Source organism: Alligator sinensis, unplaced genomic scaffold (genome assembly GCF_000455745.1).
Source record: "Alligator sinensis unplaced genomic scaffold, ASM45574v1 scaffold195_2, whole genome shotgun sequence".
In the NCBI taxonomy this organism is placed as follows: Eukaryota; Metazoa; Chordata; order Crocodylia; family Alligatoridae; genus Alligator; species Alligator sinensis.
This window is the reverse complement of record NW_005842253.1, coordinates 660,715-680,936: the sequence shown is the minus strand read 5'-3', so window position 1 is coordinate 680,936 and position 20,222 is coordinate 660,715. Positions and strand designations below refer to the sequence as shown.

General features: G+C 39.1%; 1 protein-coding gene across 1 annotated transcript in view; it reads left to right on the top strand.

Annotated features, from left to right (window-relative positions):
* The first annotated feature begins 9,550 nt into the window (after positions 1–9,550).
* Positions 9,551–20,222, top strand: part of INPP5A (inositol polyphosphate-5-phosphatase A) — a 230,021-nt gene continuing 219,349 nt past the window's right edge. Inside the window, exon 1 of the mRNA XM_025208811.1 lies at positions 9,551–9,586. Coding sequence (XP_025064596.1) covers positions 9,566–9,586 — 21 coding nt within the window. The 5' untranslated portion in view covers positions 9,551–9,565. The remainder of the gene's footprint in view (positions 9,587–20,222) is intronic.

Sequence of the window (20,222 nt, the reverse complement as noted above, 5' to 3'; positions counted from 1 at the left end):
AATACCTACTGTGTCAGTGTACAGAGATAAATTAAACCTGTGATTTTTTTGAAGGAGGAGAAAAGGGGTCATGAGAATTTTGTGGGCAGACTTTCCTACCTTTGTACTTGGTATGTTATCCTCCTCCAGTGGGAGAGCAAAAGGCTTTGCAAATGAACAGAGGCCTTGTGGCAGACCAAGCAAGGTGTCTTCCAAGATTCTCCTTTTATGGTAGGAGCCCTTGAACCTCTTGCAGTGGCCGAAGTTTATTACCTAGTCTGTGAGAACAGGGGATGGAATATATGAGGGAGGAGAACTATATTGCATTTAACAAATTTGCTGCCTGCCTCTTAAATCTGTGACTGTGGCTAGCATTCCTTCAGCTGTGTGCCCTGATCAAACACTAGCAGAGGCTTAGGTCTGCTTAGAAGAAGAGGCAGTAAATATTCTTACTATTTTCTTGGTCTTCAATTTTTTGTATTTAGTTAAGGGTTGGGGTTTTTTTTGGCAAACCATCCGTAGTCTTCAATTTTTTGTATTTAGTTAAGGGTTGGGGTTTTTTTTGGCAACCCATCCTTCAAGCTTTGTATATTGAGAAGCACCACTTGGCATCTGAAAACTGTGAATGTTATATTTTTAAAACAAAGTTGTTGTTCTTTTTTAAAATTAAAACAGGCATTTGTATCAGGCTGCTGAAAAGTGACTTCATTTCTGACACCAGCCATATGACAAATCTGATGAGAGCTCTTTTGAGCTACTGATTTTCTGTGAGTCTAAATTTCCTATGTGGAAGATTATTTTTGGTAGCAATTAATCTTGTGCATGTTGTATGTGTTCTTAATGCAGGATTAAGGGCAACATAAGGTATTTGCATTTTTATATATGATGATAGCTTTAACTAAATGATTGCTAGCTTCGCTAATGAAACAGCCTAGTCCTTCAGTAAATCTATGAATACACATTTTAATTTGCAAAGCAGGGTGGATTGCCTGGATTTTAAATCACTTTGATTTATGAAGATTTAAATAATCAATTTAAACCTTGTTCTGCACTGTTATCTTCCAAAAATATATTTGATTCTTTTTGTTGTTGTTGGTTGTTTAATGATTAAAGGCAGGTTGGTTTGCAGCTCAATATTTATATTTGGTCCTTCTTTTCTTAACCAGTAACATAATCTTTTCACTTATATAAACTATTGTGGGTGCTTACAGATGTGGGGGAAAAAAACCCAAAACAGCGCTTTAATTTCAGCTCAGTGCTCCCCCATGCCAAGCACAGCGCATGCTCAGAAAAGGAATTGCATCAGTTTGACCCAGTTTGTCCAGCTTTTTTATAGCTCAGCCCTTCAGCAGGGCTTTCTGGCACTTTTATCTAATTTTTACAGTGATTGAATCAGTTATTAGACAAAAGTGCCAGAAAGCCCCACTGAAGTGCATGTGTTACACAGACGTTGGGAGCTGGGTTAAACTGATGTGATTCCATTTTTGGTAAAGCACTGGGATTTTTTTTTTCCCCTCGTGTCTGTCAGCACCCCGTGCATCTTAAATATATATTACTCATAGTCTTAATTTTTACAGTGTTTATATTATTTTAGAATATGGCAAATTTATATATTTTTTTTCTCCCTCAATTTTTTTTTTTGCTTAACCAAGAGGCAGGACATTGACATTTTATGAAAAAACATAAAAACATTTAAAATACATGTTAAATAAAATGGATTTTAATGTATAACAAATAAGCAAATATATCAAAATGTGTTGCTTTTAACAGATGTATTAAGGGAAGCTTTATCTTTAGTGAACTGAACTGAAGGTTTAAGAATAAGATGGCCAAAAACAAATGATCTTATCCTTTCATACCTAGATTTTATTCTTAAATTGGAAGGGAAACTTCCAACTTTTACAATATGCAGAGCAGCTTTGAATGATAACTTTGAGAGAAATGAATCACTCCCTTTCAGAGACCTGTTGATTCTGAAACTTAATGATAATATTTAGCCAGTGTTCCAAAATGTTATCACTTGCAATCATTTCTACAGTTGGGAACCGTAGAAGTTTCTAAATTACTTCTCAAGGAGCTAGTGAAAAATTCTTTCAACATTTCTCAAAAATATTCATAGATATATATTTAAATTTCCAAATGCTCGAATTTTGTGGCAGATTTTTTTTTCCTTGGGGGAAAACTTTTACAGTCCAGCAGCACTGACTCTTAGATTTTTAAAAATTTTCCTACCCTTACCATCCTGATCTAAATCTTTCTTTGGTTTCATCTTGTGCTTATTTGAGATCACAAGTAATGGGGACAAAGGAAAAAGGAAGAGCTAGTCGTGACTTGAGCTGTGGAAATAGGTAGTGTCTGAGTACAATTATATACGAGTTGATTCTCACCCAAGTGTGGTCTGTAAAGGTGACATTTTCCTATATCTGTATATATTTATCTTGTCATTGTTTAAAACAGAGTAAAGTCCCTGGTGAAATTTAGAGTAAGTTTCCATATGGAAAGTATGCTAAATGTAATCAAAAGTAGACATGTTAAATGTTAATGCTTATACTTCACAAAATCTTTAAGAATTTGTTAAGACAAGCATTTTTAGGGGGAGAGGTTTTTTAAAGTCTTATTAATATTATTACCTGAACAGATGTTTTAATTATTTTATTGTCAAGTTTCAATTTTAATACTGAATCGCAATAAGTATAAAGGTCCTAATGTGTACTGTTTAATACTGCTATGCCTACATTGACTTAAGTGAATCACTTCTGATTTACATCAGCATAAATGAGGTGAGTATGAGACTTAGTTTAACTGTATTTGGTTTCCTTTAAATGAAACCAAATTGTATTATGTTTGTCATGCTTTTGCTCCTGCCCATGTTGCACAGTAGTGAGTAGCATAGGTACTAATTATTAAATTATTACCTATTACTCCCTTTTTACTAAATTACTTTTACAACCTTGAACTGAAGCTCTAGTGCATTTTAATATATTGCTAATATATGTTTGGTTGTATACTTTTAGCATATATACTTAGGAACGCATACGACCTCCTAGCAAGCAGAGTAGGAAAGCACAGCAAATAAGTATGGTGGTTATTTTAGTGGATGAACTATGTCATATAACTGATCTTGAATTTCTTATACAATCTAAAGCTATTACTACATTGCAGGTATCCAGTAATTGTAGATATTTTCTTGGGATCAATCAAGTTATATATCTGCAGTAAAATATTTTACTGTGTGTGTTTTTCCCATGCTCTTTCAAAATGTTAGCTTACATAGGTACTCATATTTTTGTTTTTGGTATTTGGATACATAGTACTGAATGTCCGCATGGATTGAACATAAACATTAGACAGTCTGAAATAGTATTAAACACTCAGGGGATGCTACTTGCCTATCCTCTGCTGTCTCAGGTATACTTGGTTTCAGTGTAGATTAATGAAGCTCATAACACTAAACCATTCTTTGTCTTACTTATCCCTGAAGATTTTCAGCCCTGCCCAGGAGGGATCATAGGCTCATAGAAATTAAGGGCTTGGGTAATAGAGCTGACTAAAGGTGAGGGACCTGAGTCCTCAAACATTTGAGGTCTTCCTTTCCTGTTGGGAACAATATCCCAGTGAAATCTCAGGTTTCATTTACCACCTTTTTGGACCACCTCAATCTCAAGCAGATCAGGACAAACTAACTGGACATGGAGGCTTTCAAAAAGCTTAGGCATGCTTTAATATGCACCGGAAGAAGGCACGTTAGTGCCAGTCAACCAATTCCTTCCTCCTACCTTCTCCATCCCAACTAGTTAAAAGATAGTCATAGTCACCACCTGTTAAGCAACACATACATTCTTTCAGTTAACACCATCCAGCGCTTTCGTACTTGTTGCCTTTCACTCAGAATGGTGCATTAGTGGAGAAGCTATTTGTCCAAAATGAAATTTTCACACACCAAAGTTTCCCTTCTCTCAAACTTGGAGGCTTGGGTTTACTTATACAGGTTAACTTCAGTTCTAAAAATGTAAGTCCTAGCAATTTTTTATTCCTTCAATTCTGTTGTGCAGTTGGGGAGGCGGATGGTACTTTAGCATCCCTTCTTTTGCTGAAATCATAATTTATGCTGGAGTGGGGAACCTTTTATATCAAACTCCAACAAATCATCTGTTCAGCTTCTGAGGAAGATGCTTGTACTCCTGACATCCACTGTATCTACAGTTTGACAAGAGGCTACAATTTTAGGCTGGGGCCATGCATTACACAAACTGGTTTAAGTGATCAGAAACTAGTTTAAACCTGTAACAGAACAGATGTTCAGTGCACATAACCCAGTTTGAAAATGGCTGAAACCATTTTGAGATGAACCTGGTTGAACGTAGTATCAGACTCAACTGATTTGGGCCAAACTGGTTTATACAACGTCTGTCCCAGACCCTTTCCTTGTTTAAGTTAAACCAGACTTCCCCAGCATCTTGGCATTAGGACTGTGCAAAATTTTGACAACCGTTTTGTTTCAGCGCCTGAAACACCGAATCCAAAATGAAACGGAAGGTTCCAAAACATCTTTGAAATGAAACGGAACAATCTAGAACGCTGCAGAAATTTTTGGGATGTTTCGTAGGCGCCCCTGGGAAGAGTCCGGCACAGCCCTGCAGCCCTCCTTTTAAAGTGCTGGGAGGCTGGGGCCAGGCAGGGCAGCCATGGGGGCTTCTCCCATGGCTTCAGCTGTGCCTGCCTCTCCCTGGGTGAGGGGGGCCATGGGCGAAACGCTGCACTCACTGGCTGCAGCAGCAGCAATCAAGGCCTCTGGGGGCTCATGGCAGAGCCCTCCTGCACAGTGGGGGGCAGTGGGGATTGCCCCCCTGCCACTTGGCACCCATGTTTGGACTAGCTTTAGTAACCATGGCTGCTTACAAATGTGGGGGGGAAAACCCCCCAGTACTTTACTTTAAAGTCAGCGCACCCCTGAGCCAAGTGCAGCACTGCAGCAGCAGCAATCAAGGCCTCTGGGGGCTCATGGCAGAGCCCTCCTGCACAGTGGGGGGCAGTGGGGATTGCCCCCCTGCCACTTGGCACCCATGTTTGGACTAGCTTTAGTAACCATGGCTGCTTACAAATGTGGGGGGGAAAACCCCCCAGTACTTTACTTTAAAGTCAGCGCACCCCTGAGCCAAGTGCAGCACATGCCCAGAAGATGCATCACATTAGTTCGACCTGGCTTGCCTAACCTCTGTATAGATCAGGTGCTTCAGCAGGGCAATTTATACAGACACTGGGAAGCCAGGTCAAACTAACCTGCTTACTTTTTTTCCCCTCCCCACCCCCTATATCTGTTAGCAGTCTTTATTCCTTCAGTTTGTTAACTGCTTTGTTTATCCCTTTTTATCTCTTCAACCCACCTTATCCTCTGTCATCAGTGCTCCCTGCTTCCCTCCTTTTCTTTTCCCTATTCTTTGTATTTAAATGACTTTTTTATTTAGTACCCTTGCTCTCTGCAAGCCCATTCATAGCATCTGAAAAAGTAGGCTGTAACCTAGAAAAGCTCATACCTTTCTGAATGAGTTATTCTGTAACAGTGGCCATGTGCTGATGTTTCTGGGACCTGATCTACAGTCATGTAGCTTTAAGCTGTGTGAGTATAGATTAGGTTCCACTGGTGCATGTTTGCTGGTACTGGGAGGTGCATTGGAAACACTATCTAAGTTGGGGTGGAGGGAGGTTAGTGGGTCTGCTGGGGGGGTGGAGGCGGACAGCTGGCTGTTTGGGGATGTGGGAAGCAGTTGGGTGGGGGGGTGCTGAAAATGGGCTGGTCAGGGTTTGAGGGAGAAAGGTGGTAGTGGAGGGTTACGAAAAATGCAGCTCCAGGGCTGGGGCAAGTAGCTGGGCTTTCCCAGCTTCAGGGAATCACTCCAAACATGTGCAGACATTTAGACCTCTCAAGTGACCTAAGTTTTATATCAGGCTGGTCATTTTTTTGCCCAATCTTACCTCCCCAAATGTATGCATAGATCAGCACTTAGATTGGCCTAACGCTAGTTAGGTTGATCTAAGTGTAACATCTGTATGTACCTGATGATTCTCAGCTAAAGTGCCTTTTAAGGATGCTGTGCAATATTAGCATTGTTAGGTGTAGAAACACCCACACATGATTCATGAGATAACCCAGAGATTTAAAATAGGAATCCAATGTGTCAGAAACATTCTGACTTGTAGTCTGAATTGTTTGCAGTATAATTGCTGTATTTTTTTCATAGTCAAAAAATGATTGAAAGCTAAGAGCTGGCATTTTCTGAGGGACACATTGAGTCCAAAAGAGGTGTAGCACTGCCCTACCTTCTACCTTTTAGTGAAATTCTAGAAAATAAAGCTCTATACAGAAATTTTAGTGTTAGATATGCAAAGTCTGCTTTCAAGGCATAGGACTTGTAAAGTATTTTTGGATAAGCAGAAAGTTAGTTTTTACTTGTCTTGCTGCCTTGTGCAGATTGAAAATGAGTCAACACCCACTGGCTCACATCCCTTTACTCCCAGAAACAAAGTAAATTTTAAGCATTTATTTCCAAATATGAACCCCAGCTGCAAATGGCAGCTTCTTTCTTTTCCTGTTAGTTAAAAGTAAATATTGACAAAACTTGTTTGACTAGATATGCAGGGTGTAGTTAGACAAATAGTTTTCAGATACTGACGCCAAGATTTTAAAAGCAAGAGTCTAGACTTACAGTCCTAAGGCTGTACTTAGTTACATAATTAATTTGTAAAATTTCTGAAAAGTGCTGAGTATCCACGATTTTTCTACAAAGTGAATGCAAATCTATGGGTGCACAAACTCTGAAAATCATTACACTTCTTTAGATACCTAAAGCTAGAACTAGGAGTCTTGATTTTTTTTAGACTCCTGGGGCGCGTCCAGATGAGCACGGCCATGCACAACATGGTGCTGCAGACACGTCTGTGGTGCCACATACCGCATGTTCCATTGTTCTCTGCACTGCAAGGGGACATCCAGGGGTCAGAAAACCCATGGAAAAAATAAGTGGAGTGGCATATGCAGCAGCAGTGTGTGCTGCCCAAAGCTGAAACCTGGCCAGCCAGAGCTGTACTCCTCTGCTGGCCAGGCTCTGCGCAAAAGGATCACCACTGATGCAGCCCCAGAAGGCCGTCAAGCCCCTAGGTGCAGCCCAGTGCTGACCCCAGCCTTCCGTACCCCACCAGTGGTTACTTGCTGCATGCCAGAGCATGCGGAGTACAGGTTTTCCCCAGGGACAACTAGCAGTAGCACAAGGTGAACCACTGCTAGTCCCCAGGGAGCCAAACATTCATACGCGTCTGGATATGGCCCTGCAGGTAGCTGCTTGGTATTGGGGGGTGGGGGGCGGTATCGTTGTTTTTTGTTTTAAATCTTGTCCGATAAATATGTTCCTTTTTTAGGACACTTTTTTTTTTTTTCTTCAAATTTGTGTGTGCGCATGCATGCTCATTATCAGTAGCTACTTGAGGGCCTTGGGTAAATTTACATGGGTGTAACTGAGATCAAGCCCCCTTGATTTAGTTTATCAAGGCGAAGATTGAGAGTCAACTTCATTGTAATAAATATACCTTAATGCAAAGGTATGATAATGAAGGGGTGGTTATTTATGTATTTATATTTTTTCAGTCTTGCTGACAATGCAGGGGATGGAATAGGCCAATACACTCAAGTACCACAGTAGACCCTGGATAATTCCTTAACATTTGCAAAGATAGGGGTATGTACAGCCACAGCAGATTGTAAAGGGTATATAGTCTGACAGAGATGAAATCCTAAATAATTGAAACAAGAACTGGGAGAGAGTAACCTCTGGTAGATCTAACCACATTTGGTTGCATACTGCTTACCTTTTTGTAGTAAGTTTTTGTGATTATAATAGATGAAGAAAATATTCTCTCCTAGTGCATGCAGCTTTGTAAATTGAGATATTGAATTAAAATCTTGTTATTGTTATTGTTATTTTACCTGTAGAAAACTTGCCTGAACAAAGAAAGCCTTTTGAAGTCTCTTCAATAACTTCAGTTTGTTTTAAATTGGTACTGTACAGAGAAACAAGGGCTGTTCTTCTACTGAACCTAAGCCAGTGCCAGCTCTTTCCTAAATTAAGGGAGAGGCGAAAGGAGAACACAGCTTGCTACATCCATACAGTTGACTGTTAGGGCCACACACTTTTTTTTTTTTTAATAAACAGACTGGTCAGGTATTCCAATGGTTTAATAAAAAAGTTTATAAACCACCCATGAAATATTAGAAAGACTTTTGAGGAGAGATCTTTGGGTTTTGAACTGTTATAGTTTCCTCTTTCAGCAACATTGTGTTGCTCATTTTCCTCTTTATTATAGACGCATTGTTTGAAATCTGCTATCAAGAAGGCTATCAAGAAACCTCAAGTAGTCAATCAATTGTTTTTGATTTTTTTTTTTGGGTGGCCCTTTTATGAGCATCACTGCATTTATCTTTCTAGAATTTGTCATTATAAATGCTCTGTCTAGGCATGTGCATAAATTTATTTATATACACACAGAAAATCAAATGTTATATTGGAAATATGCCCAAGTTTAATAAGATGGGACAATTCTCTCTCACGGTGTCAAAACCAGACCAAGTAAATTTTCCATTTGAGCTTTGGATGACTAGTTCTCAAGGTCAGTCCTATAACACACAAGTTCCTGAGTGGGGCTCATGGGGGCAGAGGGAAGGTTAACATACTTTGGAATGTAATCTCTTGTGCTCTTTCTGAATCTGGTCACCTCTGGAAATGTATTGGCAATACCACTGGCTTTGGAAAGCTTATAAATAGCTATAGATTTATTGAATAATTTACTTGTTTCTTGGATTATATGACCTAAAAACAAGGGCAGGTATTAATTTATTTGTTCTGCAGTCGCATGTAATTGCATATTTTCTAATGGAAATCAGCCTCTTCTTGTGTTGCTTATTTAGTAACAACAGTTTTATAGGCTGGGATGAAGTTGCAGATGATCCCTACCTGTTAGGTTTCTCAAAAGTTTGATATAATCTAGGTACAGACATTCAAAAAACCTGAGGCAGAATCCATCCAAGTTGCATGGTTTTCTGTAAACTGCCTAATTTACAAACAGAACACATTTGTCCTTTGGTGAGGGGGAAAATCTTAAGCCAGGTTCTGTCATTTCTAAACCAGTCTGTGTGCACTGAACTTCTGTTCTGTTATGGGTAGAGACCAGTTTCTGATCGCTAGCTCTGTCTAACACCTCTCGCATCTGTACTTTATATCTGAAAAGGGGGAATATAAGTATTGTATTTATTGCCAGGTGGCCCAGGCAGAAAGATGCAAGCAGAAAGATGGCTTGCATTCCTTAGTTGCACTGAATTTGGACTCTTCACAGGCAAACACTTCTTCCTGAATAGCTCTAAATTAAAGCATTCCTTTTTCCTTGCCAGGACTGGGGTCTGATGTAGGTTAAGGAAAGCAGCTTTCTGTACTGTGTTGGTGATGTTGTCAACCATGGTGGACTGAGTGATTTACCTCTGGCCTTTGACAGTTGTAAGAGAGGAAGAAGCAGCCATTAGGAGAAAAATAGTTGGGGAGCCATGGATGGGAGCACAAAACAGGTTTTTATGCATTTGGGGTTTTTTTCCTTTCTTCTATGGGGAATTGTATTGTTCAAATATACTAGCCTAGATATTGCTGTGGAATTTTATTCCCAATTTAGGGAATTTTCATGTTTTTCTCTTGCTCTTTTTTAAGAATGAAATAAACTAAGGTGTACTGGAAGTGTTTATGACATTCAGGCACCTTGCGGACTTCTAGTTTACTGAAACAGTTGTCTGCACGTGCAGTAGCATCAACAACATTCTGCAGTACTTATGTTTAACAGATCAAATGAGGACTAGAATATCAACTTGCTTAAAACAGCCTTGAGTTTTTCTGGGTATCTTGTCTATTTTGTGAATTGAGCAAAAGTTTAGCTTTCCAATTTTTTCCCCAAAAGGATCAAAAATACCCTTCTCACAAATGTCAGTTTGTGAACTCAATTCACAGTTTGTGAACTCAATTCACAGTGAGTTACTGTGAATTGTAAAATCAGCCCACTTAAAAAACTGATTTTTGGTCTTGTGTTTATTATTTTAAGAAACAAAATAAACACCAGTAATTGCTGTGTGTAGAAATGATGCTTTTAATATTTTACAATTTTATTTTGTTTTTATATATAGACCTTAGCAAAGATGTTTTAAAGACATCAAATGCAAGTTAAATCTAGTCTTCAGTTATATGCAACGATAATAAATTAAGGGATAAATCTTGACGATATTTTATATTTTGACATGGAATGCTCACTGTTTCATTTAGAGGGTTCTTTTCAAGTGTGCAGTTTCTAAAAGTTGTCAAAGTTTTTGCTGTTTTTAGCTATTGTATTGCTTAGGTTTATATGTGGAAACATCGGAAACCCTTTAAGCATAAGCCAGTGTCCTCAAGGTTCACATAGTTGCAAAGCAGTTCTCATATGTGAATAACATAGAGTACAAAACTGTTTAAATTTTGAACTAGAATTCTAAATATGGTCATTATTAAAATATATTGCCCAGGACAATTTAAGTTTGCCTCTGCTCTTTCAGAAGAGTTCAGTGAGAGACACCACATTATAGTCTTATAAAGCATGTCTAAATTGAATTTACAGTGACAATGATCTAATAAAACACTAAATTTGGTGGATGGGGTGAAACTGTTGTCAAGGAAATGTTTTTGTTACAGTTAGAACAGTAACAGTAAGGTCTGATAATGTCTGTGTGTGTACTCTGCTGTACTCTACCTTTTGTATGTGCTGAGTTTTGATTCGTCTTTCATCTCCCCCCTCCTCCCATATGTATTAAAACCCAAGATGAGGGGCTTCCTTCATGCCCCATGTTAAATGGGGGGGGGAAATGTTTTTTTTCTCTAGTAGATATGAGAGTTGGTTCTGGTATGTCTGAATAAACGCATACACAGTGTATAATGTTTCTCAAAAATGTATAATATATATTCTTGTGTGTGCATGGCAGGAGGGACGATTATGAGATCAGGGATGAGATTCTAATGGCACTATATTGCTGGTGCCCCCATGACTGGGAGCCCTGGTCAGCTGATTAGGGCTCCCAGATGCAGGAGTGCAGCTGAGCCAAAGGCTCCATTTACTCTTAGCTGGGACCTGTGATCAGCTATTTGGAGCTCCCAGTCATAGGAGCTCCAAATCCCAGTTATAGGAGTCCTGATTGGCCCACCAGGTTCCCAGCTGCAGCAGTGCATCCAAACTCCTGGGGCTGGCTACGTGTTCAGTCTGTCATGGTAGGAACCAACCATAAAGTTATTACACCTTTTTTGCATCATAACTTTGTGGCTTATTCTCTGCTTTATTTCACTATTAATTAAATGCACCTGTGGCTGGGGTATTACTTAAGACATGATTAACTAGTTAATCACATCTGAAACCTCTGCCAGGGGCCTAAGGTTGCAAAGTGAAACAATTGCACTTGAAAATGATACATCTAGGGCTGTCTATAGCTTTACATTCGACTTTGCTTTGCACCTCTTTTTTTTACATTTCCATTTTGTATTTGAGTAACAGTAAAACATCAGAATTGTACTACTGTTGCATGTGTAGTATTATTGCATGTGTAGTATTATATATATGTACCACACACGTGCACACTTCAGAATTGTAGATATGTTTTATGTGCTTTTATCTAGATTTTGTTTTATATGTTCCTGGACCTCTCCTTTTAAAAAAGGTATTGATATGCGTACCCTTTAAAAATGTTTGATTTATTCAGATTGCATTTGCCTCACTAATAGTAATTCTGGAAACACATTTAATATCCAGTTGAGTTTCTGTTCTTTCCATTTTGCTTTCAAATGCAAGCCAGCCAAAATGCTGGCTTGCATCCATAGATGCTTCTCAAGCAAATCCCCGGACGTCATTCTCCCGCTGTACTCGGCCTTAGTGAGGCCGCAGCTGGAGTACTGTGTCTAGTTTTGGGCTCCACAATTCAAAAAGGATGTGGAGAAGCTTGAGAGAGTCCAGAGAAGAGCCACGCGCATGATCAGAGGTCAGGGAAGCAGACCCTACGATGACAGGCTGAGAGCCCTGGGGCTCTTTAGCCTGAAAAAGCGCAGGCTCAGGGGTGATCTGATGGCCACCTACAAGTTTATCAGGGGTGACCACCAGCATCTGGGGGAACGTTTGTTCACCAGAGCGCCCCAAGGGATGACAAAGTCGAATGGTCACAAACTACTTCAAGATCGTTTCAGGCTGGACATAAGGAAGAACTTCTTTACTGTCCGAGCCCCCAAGGTCTGGAACAGCCTGCCACCGGAGGTGGTTCAAGCGCCTTCATTGAACACCTTCAAGATGAAACTGGATGCTTATCTTGCTGGGATCCTATGACCCCAGCTGACTTCCTGCCCTTTGGGTGGGAGGCTGGACTCGATGATCTTCCGAGGTCCCTTCCAGCCCTGATGTCTATGAAATTACTACAGGAAATGTTTTCCTAATAGGGAAACCAGTTACAATTGATATGGACATAGAAGCAATGAGGTACACATGCCAAAGTATAGCTAAATGTGGAGACTGCATCTTTACTGAACTATTAACCACTGGAGAACAACTATCTTTACAATGTCAAATTTAACTGGGGAGCAAGCTCTGCAAACTTGAGGATAGGAAACAGTGACCTTTTAGCGTGCTTATTGTGGTATAACTTTTAAAAATATTTTATAGTGTGATTTAGAAGCAGTTTGATGACAACTTTATTTTCTAGGTTCTAGTTTGTGTTTCTTATAAATAGAATAGAAACAGAATTGCACTGGCATTTTGGTTGTATTTAATTCCCTTGAAAAGAGCTGGAATGAAGCTACCGAAGTCACAAAAAGATGTTGGAAATGCAGACTTCTTTGGGATGAAATGTATAGTCATATGGAGAAATTTGTGTTTCAGTTTTGACGTCTTTTTAAAGATAGGCCCCTTTGCTGACAGAGGATACTAACTGTAGTAGTATATGATGGAGACCAGAAAAAAGATTGAAATTTAGGTTATGCATGACATTTTGCAATAGTTTTAAGCAAAAGTATGTGCTCTCGATTGAGTGTGTGTGTGTGTGTGTGTGTGTGTGTGGTTTTGTGGTCTTTTGGAATTTTGTTGTGTTTGTTTTTTAATTTATATTGTAAATCCTTCTGTGGAGATGCTTAAATTACAGCTTATTTAAAATATCTGCTTAAATCAAATTGAGAACAACCAAACCAAGCTGTGAATAAGAGTGACCGCAGCAAATAAATCTAAGTGTCAAAACTCTTGGTGAACATTTAATTACACATGCAACATCTCTGTGAAGCATGTATTATTGAGAAATAGTGGTACTTAGGCTAAGATTGAATCTATTCTAACATGCGTCCAGTTTTGGGCTCCACAATTCAAAAAGGATGTGGAGAAGCTTGAGAGAGTCCAGAGAAGAGCCACGTGCATGATCAGAGGTCAGGGAAGCAGACCTTATGATGACAGGCTGAGAGCCCTGGGGCTCTTTAGCCTGGAAAAGCGCAGGCTCAGGGGTGATCTGATGGCCACCTACAAGTTTATCAGGGGTGACCACCAGTATCTGGGGGAACGTGTCTTCACCAGAGTGCCCCAAGGGATGACGACTAGGTCGAATGGTCATAAACTACTACAAGACCGTTTCAGGCTGGACATAAGGAAGACTTTCTTTACTGTCCGAGCCCCCAAGGTCTGGAACAGCCTGCCACCGGAGGTGGTTCAAGTGCCTACATTGAACACCTTCAAGATGAAACTGGATGCTTATCTTGCTGGGATCCTATGAACCCAGCTGACTTCCTGCCCTTTGGGCAGGGGGCTGGACTCGATGATCTTCCGAGGTCCCTTCCAGCCCTAATATCTATGAAATCTATGAAACATTTTTATTTTCCTGCTAACAAATTGCCCGTCAAGAATGAAGGGGAGGGAAGGGGAGTCGGGTGGGGACAGAGCCTTGCATGCCCCCCCCCACCGCTTTGTATCCAGCCCCGCTCACCCCACTGCTGCTCTGCATCCAGCCCCGCTCCACCACCCCATATCTGTCCACCTGGCCCACATCCACCTGCCTCCCCTCACCTCCCCTCCCTCCCTCTCTGCCTTCCCCTCCCTGCCTGCTGTTCTGGGATGCGTTGGGGCCGGGTGGCGGGGAGGTGCCGCCACCATGATCCCCCCCTTCATCCTCAGGCAGGGAGGTGGGAGGTAGCTCCTCTGGTTTGGGGAGGAGTCAGAGGTGGGCAGGGGGAGGGAGGGAGGCATGGGGAAGCCCTGCTGCTCGGGCAGCTGGGGCGCGTTTGCTGCTGCTGCAAACGTGAGCCTGCTCAGCCCAGGCCCGCGCAGCCAATCTGCCCACCCTCTCAGTGGTGCATGCACAGTTGGGCAAAAGCATTATGGACAGACAGGCACATAGACAGACACACAGACAGACTAAGCCTATATATATATATATATATTCTCATATTAATTAGGCTATTAATTTCTCTACTGGTTACTCTGTATTGTGTCTTGCTTTTAATGTACAGTAACACTTTCAAAAGTACTACATCAACTTGGGTGCCTAAGTAACTTTGATATTTTTCCCCAAACTTCACTTCTGTGTATGTGCCTTATTCCTTGCCTCTGCAAAACGGGAATGAAAATGTGCTTACCTCACAGAAGTGTAGGAAGCACGTAATTAAATGTTTGCAAAATGTTCTGAAGTCTTCGGATAAAATGTGCCAAATACTTGCTGCTGCTTAATTTTCTTTAGCTAACCTGGACAGAATGGTGGTATCTTCCTCATTTTCCCAAGAATGGGAGCTATTCTCTAACATGTATTTCATTTAGAGATTGCTAGGTATTTCAAACTATCCTTGTGTATGATACTATCTAAATATTGGAGATAAATTGTGTTACTTACTCTTTTTTGGCTTGCAGTGAAGTACTGGAGCATATCTAATATTGTGCCAAGTGCTTAAATGTTGCTCAGTATTATGGGGATGAGCTGAAAAGAAAACTTATTATTCTTAAAGTACCTAAATTATACAAAATAAACGAAGAGAAAATATTTATGTAATAAGCGTGCACTTTAAATACGAAATAAATGCATACAGCTAGCATACAATAGATGGCAACATGCCACACATGCAGTCAGTTTATTGTGCCATAAACTGGCAAACCAGCTACAAAGGTTCTTCCACATTAAATATGGAGTATCTCTTGTAGACTGTTTTGTATGTTGCTTCAAGTGAAAATGCTCCCTGGCACCTGTAAAGTTGCACAATTGTGAATAAAAAAAAATTAAATTAGAATCCACAATTCTTTACTTTCATATATTTAAACTAGTTTTGACTCCCTTCTGCCTCATCTATAATCACTTAACAATCAGCTTCATATCCACTGGAATATATTGTTTTGTTTTTAAATATGTTTAAAAAAACATATTTACATCAATAGTATTATTTTTCTAGTTAATTTTATAAAGTCCTTTGATACTTGTACAGAGGGGGCTAAAACATGCTGACTTTATTACTAAATATAAATATAGCTTTTTAAGCAAATGAAAGAGGAATTAAAAGCTTGTGTATATTACATTACATTTCATTACATTACATTGTAACTGAGAGGGAAACCACAGTAATTAAACGTGTTATGCTATAAGGGCATCCCTTAACTGAACCGTTAAACTACAGTACTTCTAGAAATTAATCTTGCAGTAATAGGATGCATCAGCCAGAGTTCTGCCAGAGCTGGAACTACACTCAAGAATTTTTCTCTTTGGAGCTTACTTATTGGCTGAAGTGCTGCTTGTCAGTTTTTTGTTTTGGTTTTTGTTTTTGAATAACTAATTGATTGGGCAAGCTGTAATCAAAATCCAGACTGGATTTAAGGCAAATCCAGCTGGAATTCATTTTCCTGAGAGCAGCATTAATTGTATGCCTGATGTGAATTCTTAACATAACATTTACATTTGTTACTTCTCTTCTTCTTGGTCTTCAAATGTGTATGTTGTCATCTTCTTCATTGAGTACCTGTTGGTAAAGACGTTCTCTGTACATATTCAACTTGCACAACTTCATCAGAATGAGGTAAGAAATTACTGTAGGTTTTCATGGTTCCCAAGAAAGCATAAAGTAAAAGGACGTTGTTTAAGAATTCATTCTGTTGTCTCGTGACAAATCAGATAGGTCTTTCAGTGCTCTGTGGAAGGAACTGTATTTCAGATTTTCAGCCTCTCACCCCAGCAGTGCTTCTATTTGGAATTTTGTAAAATAATTTCCCCTTCCTTTGCCTTGCAAGTCTTACAGGCAGCCCAGAAAGACTAGGCTGTTAGCTACCTACATAATCTCAGTTTCTTTGGGTCCAGTCATTTAAGATTGGACTACTACAAATATTGTTCTGACCAAAGGTCAAATTTAGTCACTCTGACAAACCTGAGCTTGGCTTTTACTTTGCATGTTTTGTTTTGATCCTTAGGCATTTACTGATTGAACCTACATTCAAAGGACACAGCCAGAGTTTTGTGTCAAGCTTGTGTCATTTTGGTTGAGTCTGGTTCCTTTTGGAGGTGGATGCTGGTATATTTAAATCTGAAGTTCCAGGAGCATATTTCTGGTATTGATTTGCTCTACAGAATAAATTCCCCGTTATTGGTTACAGCGGGAATGTTTAGTTTTTAATTTACACCATAAATATTACAGCAGAGAAATAAAAGTTCCATTTAAATTGTACGTATCATTTATGTATAAGAAAATGTATAAGTATGTAGGGTTTTATTCTGTATCAAGAACATAATTCTAAAATACGCTAACTACCATGTTAACTGCCATGATGCTTAACACTGTGGGGCCAGATCTTGGGTCTTAAGTAAGATCACTTTTTACTTTTAGTTCACATCAGCTATGCTGCTGCCTGGTATTTCGGGCTGACTTTGTGAGCTGCTTAAAACAGGTTTCTTCTTTTATCCGCCCGTTTGAATAGGGGAAGGAAGGGCAGAGCAATTTTGGCTTTGCTGATTCTGGGCTGTTGAAATGGTGCAGAAGTAGCTGATAAGTTGTTTAATATTTTTCTTAAGATTAAAATGTATGGAAAACATGGGGTGTAGCTCTAGAAACACACTGCACAGTTCACAGTTTAAGTTCAGAGTGATAAGTACTGATACAATTTTTTTCCCTTTTCCCTGATAATTCACCATTCACTGGAAGCTTGTATATAGGTGCTTGCTATTTTTAGAAGTGGAGGATAAAAATGCATGTAATCAAATCTCCTTTTTAATTTCAAAAATATTTTTCCAAGGATAGAAGTTTGGGGAAATCAGTGTCATCTTTTATTAATTTAATGTTGTATGTATAATTCATATTGGCTTATTTAACAGCATTAAGTTCAAAAGCTTTATAATAATATTCTTAGGACTTTAGTTGATTTAACAATTTAGGGACCATAAAAATGTCAGTGACACTTAAGACAGATCTAGTTGCAGGAGCAGATTGTAGCTTATTAATTAACTTCTATTTATACTATAAATAATTCTGCCATAAAATTAACTTGAATGACGGAACTGGACTTAGTTTTTGTCCCTTGAGTTTTGAGCACTATAGTGGTTTGCTTTTAAATATTTACTGTTTGGATAATATAATCTTAGTAGGACTTACTACTCAATTAGGAAACAGTAAAATATGTAGTCAAAAGAAATATGTTATATTTATATTTATACAATAGTTATACAAATGCCAACTTTTTTTTGGTGGAAGCTTTGTATATTTGCTGTGACTCCCTCGTGTATTTCCTCTTTACTATTGAAAGATTACTACAGAGTCCTACAGCTGGATTTAAAAAAACCTGTAGCAGAGTCTATTAAATTTATATGGTTAAAAATATTATTAAATAGATGTCTACCTGCTTAAGATTATTTATGTCTCATTTTATACAAAGTGAGACTACAAACCTATTCCAATGTTATTTTGTTTTGTTTTTTGTCACATTGTTATATTGAGTTAAAATATCTAAAGTATAATTTTCCTCAGCCACGCTATAGATGACTGATACTTCTTTCAATACACATGTTAAAATGGATGTGATCTTAAACAGTTTATGGAAGACTGTTATGAAACTTAATATATACAAAATCAGTAGTGTCTTAAAATTTAAAAACGTAGATAATATTATTTATTTGTTTTCCAAGTTAAATAAAGTTAAAAAAACCAACAATTTTTTTCAACTCAATTTTTGGGGGAATTGTGTGTGCGCGCACATGTTTCCCAACACCTCTTCTTTCTCCCCCCCCCCCCCCCCAAGTGTTTCTGCATGAATGCTATGCCTGTAATTAACTGAGGCTACGTGTATCATTCATGACACCTCTAATTTATTTGGTTTCAGGAACAAACAAAATATCTAAATACATAGGTGCTCTACCTTCCAGCTAACTTTGGCACGGCAATTTTAAGCCTGTTAAAAAAAAATTTACTCTTAAATATGTGCTTAAGACTGTGCACTTAGTTTTGTTACTTACCAGTAATTAGATGCTTGAGACCTGAAATATATTTAGTTTTTTGTAAACTAAGTTGTGAGAATACTAGTAAGCTATTAGATACAAAGAATCATAGAATACCTTTTCCTCTGGGTATCGGTACCAGAAAGTAAGAAATCCAAATCGCCCTCCTCTCCTCTGCCTTACACAGATACCTCTCAGCATTAGTTACGTATCACATGCTTACTGCGGTCTGTGCTGTGGCAGACAGGACAAAGGCAGACAGCACAGTGTCAGCTTAGGGCTTTTTGAAGCTAATCAGCAAGTAACTGGTAATGTCTCTCTATTCCTTCCTTCAGAAAAAGCTGTTTAAGAAGAGCTTGAACTAATGAGAGAAGCTTTTGTTTTCTTAATGGGGTGATAAACACTGAGTTAGGGGTGATAAACACTGTGTTATCATCTCCCTGCTGGGGGGGGGCGGTGGGAACCCCTCCCTAATCAGAGCATCTCGCTGGGGACCTGGCCTTGCCTCTCCCCCTTAGCTCAGCATTGTAGAAGGGAAGGGAGGCTGCTTCAGTGCCCCTGTCTTTAGCCTGAGCCACTGCAGGTTTTGGACTGAAAACGGAATGTTTATCCACATCCAAATCAGTTCAAGCTTTGAAGGTTAGACTAACCTGCAAAGATTGAATCAATTCAGGCTCAGGCTTTTTGAATGTCTGTCCCTAGCCTTAAAGACTAAAAAAGGACTTGCTCAGCTGCAATTTGGGAATAGTTTTTATAGCTAGGTGGCTACTTTATCTAATGGAGAAAAGGCAAGGTAATCTACTTGGGCTCTCTTCCTATGCAAAATACTAGGCTGCCTCTTATCTTAGTGCATATGGAAATAATGATTTACCCTTGGTGGAATTCCTGATCTGCTTAAAACATCTGAGCAACAGACATTCATTTGAATGGTGACTAGTTATAAAAACATTTCAAAACTCAGAGGGAAATGCTAATATTAGTGAAGATAATGGGTATTTTGTCATTAACTTCAGTGAGACAGGAATTTCATTATTAGAGTTCAGTTGACTAGTTCAGTGATTTGTTTTTTGTCTGTGTCATGGGTAATTGGGAAAGGGTAGCAAACAATTTGAAAAGGAAAATCAGGAAAGACTCCAACACAAAATAGTCTGAGGTTAATTGTAGGGACATGTGAAAGAATCAAAACACTGTTTAATATATGCCTTTTTTCAAACCAAATAGGCGCATCTACATGAGATGCTAACTGCACAGTAACCTAATAATACTGCACAATAGCACATCTCAGGAGACACAATGCTAATACGCTACTGCACAGTAGCATCACTACAAAGGCGTACACCGGCATTACTGAGAAGTAATGTTGGTTATGGCGCATTAATTTAGTACTTGCATATACTTGCTGCTGCTTAATTTTCTTGAGCTAACCACCGGTGTTAGGACAATTCGGCTAGCTAGGTAAGGACCCTAGAAAAAAAACAACTTTAAATTTTAAATTTTGTTGAAGCCTTTTAAAAAAAGAAAAAAATTCCATTTTTAGATGGTCTAATGGTTTCTGAGATCAGTCAAAGGACCATATGTAAATGGCACAGCATGCAGAAAAATCCTTGATAGCTTTTATTACTACTTTTGACTATTTAAAATCATAGTATCATAGTAGCTAGGGTCAGGAGGGACCTGAACATATCATCGAACCTGACCCCCTGCCATAGGCAGGGAGTAATGC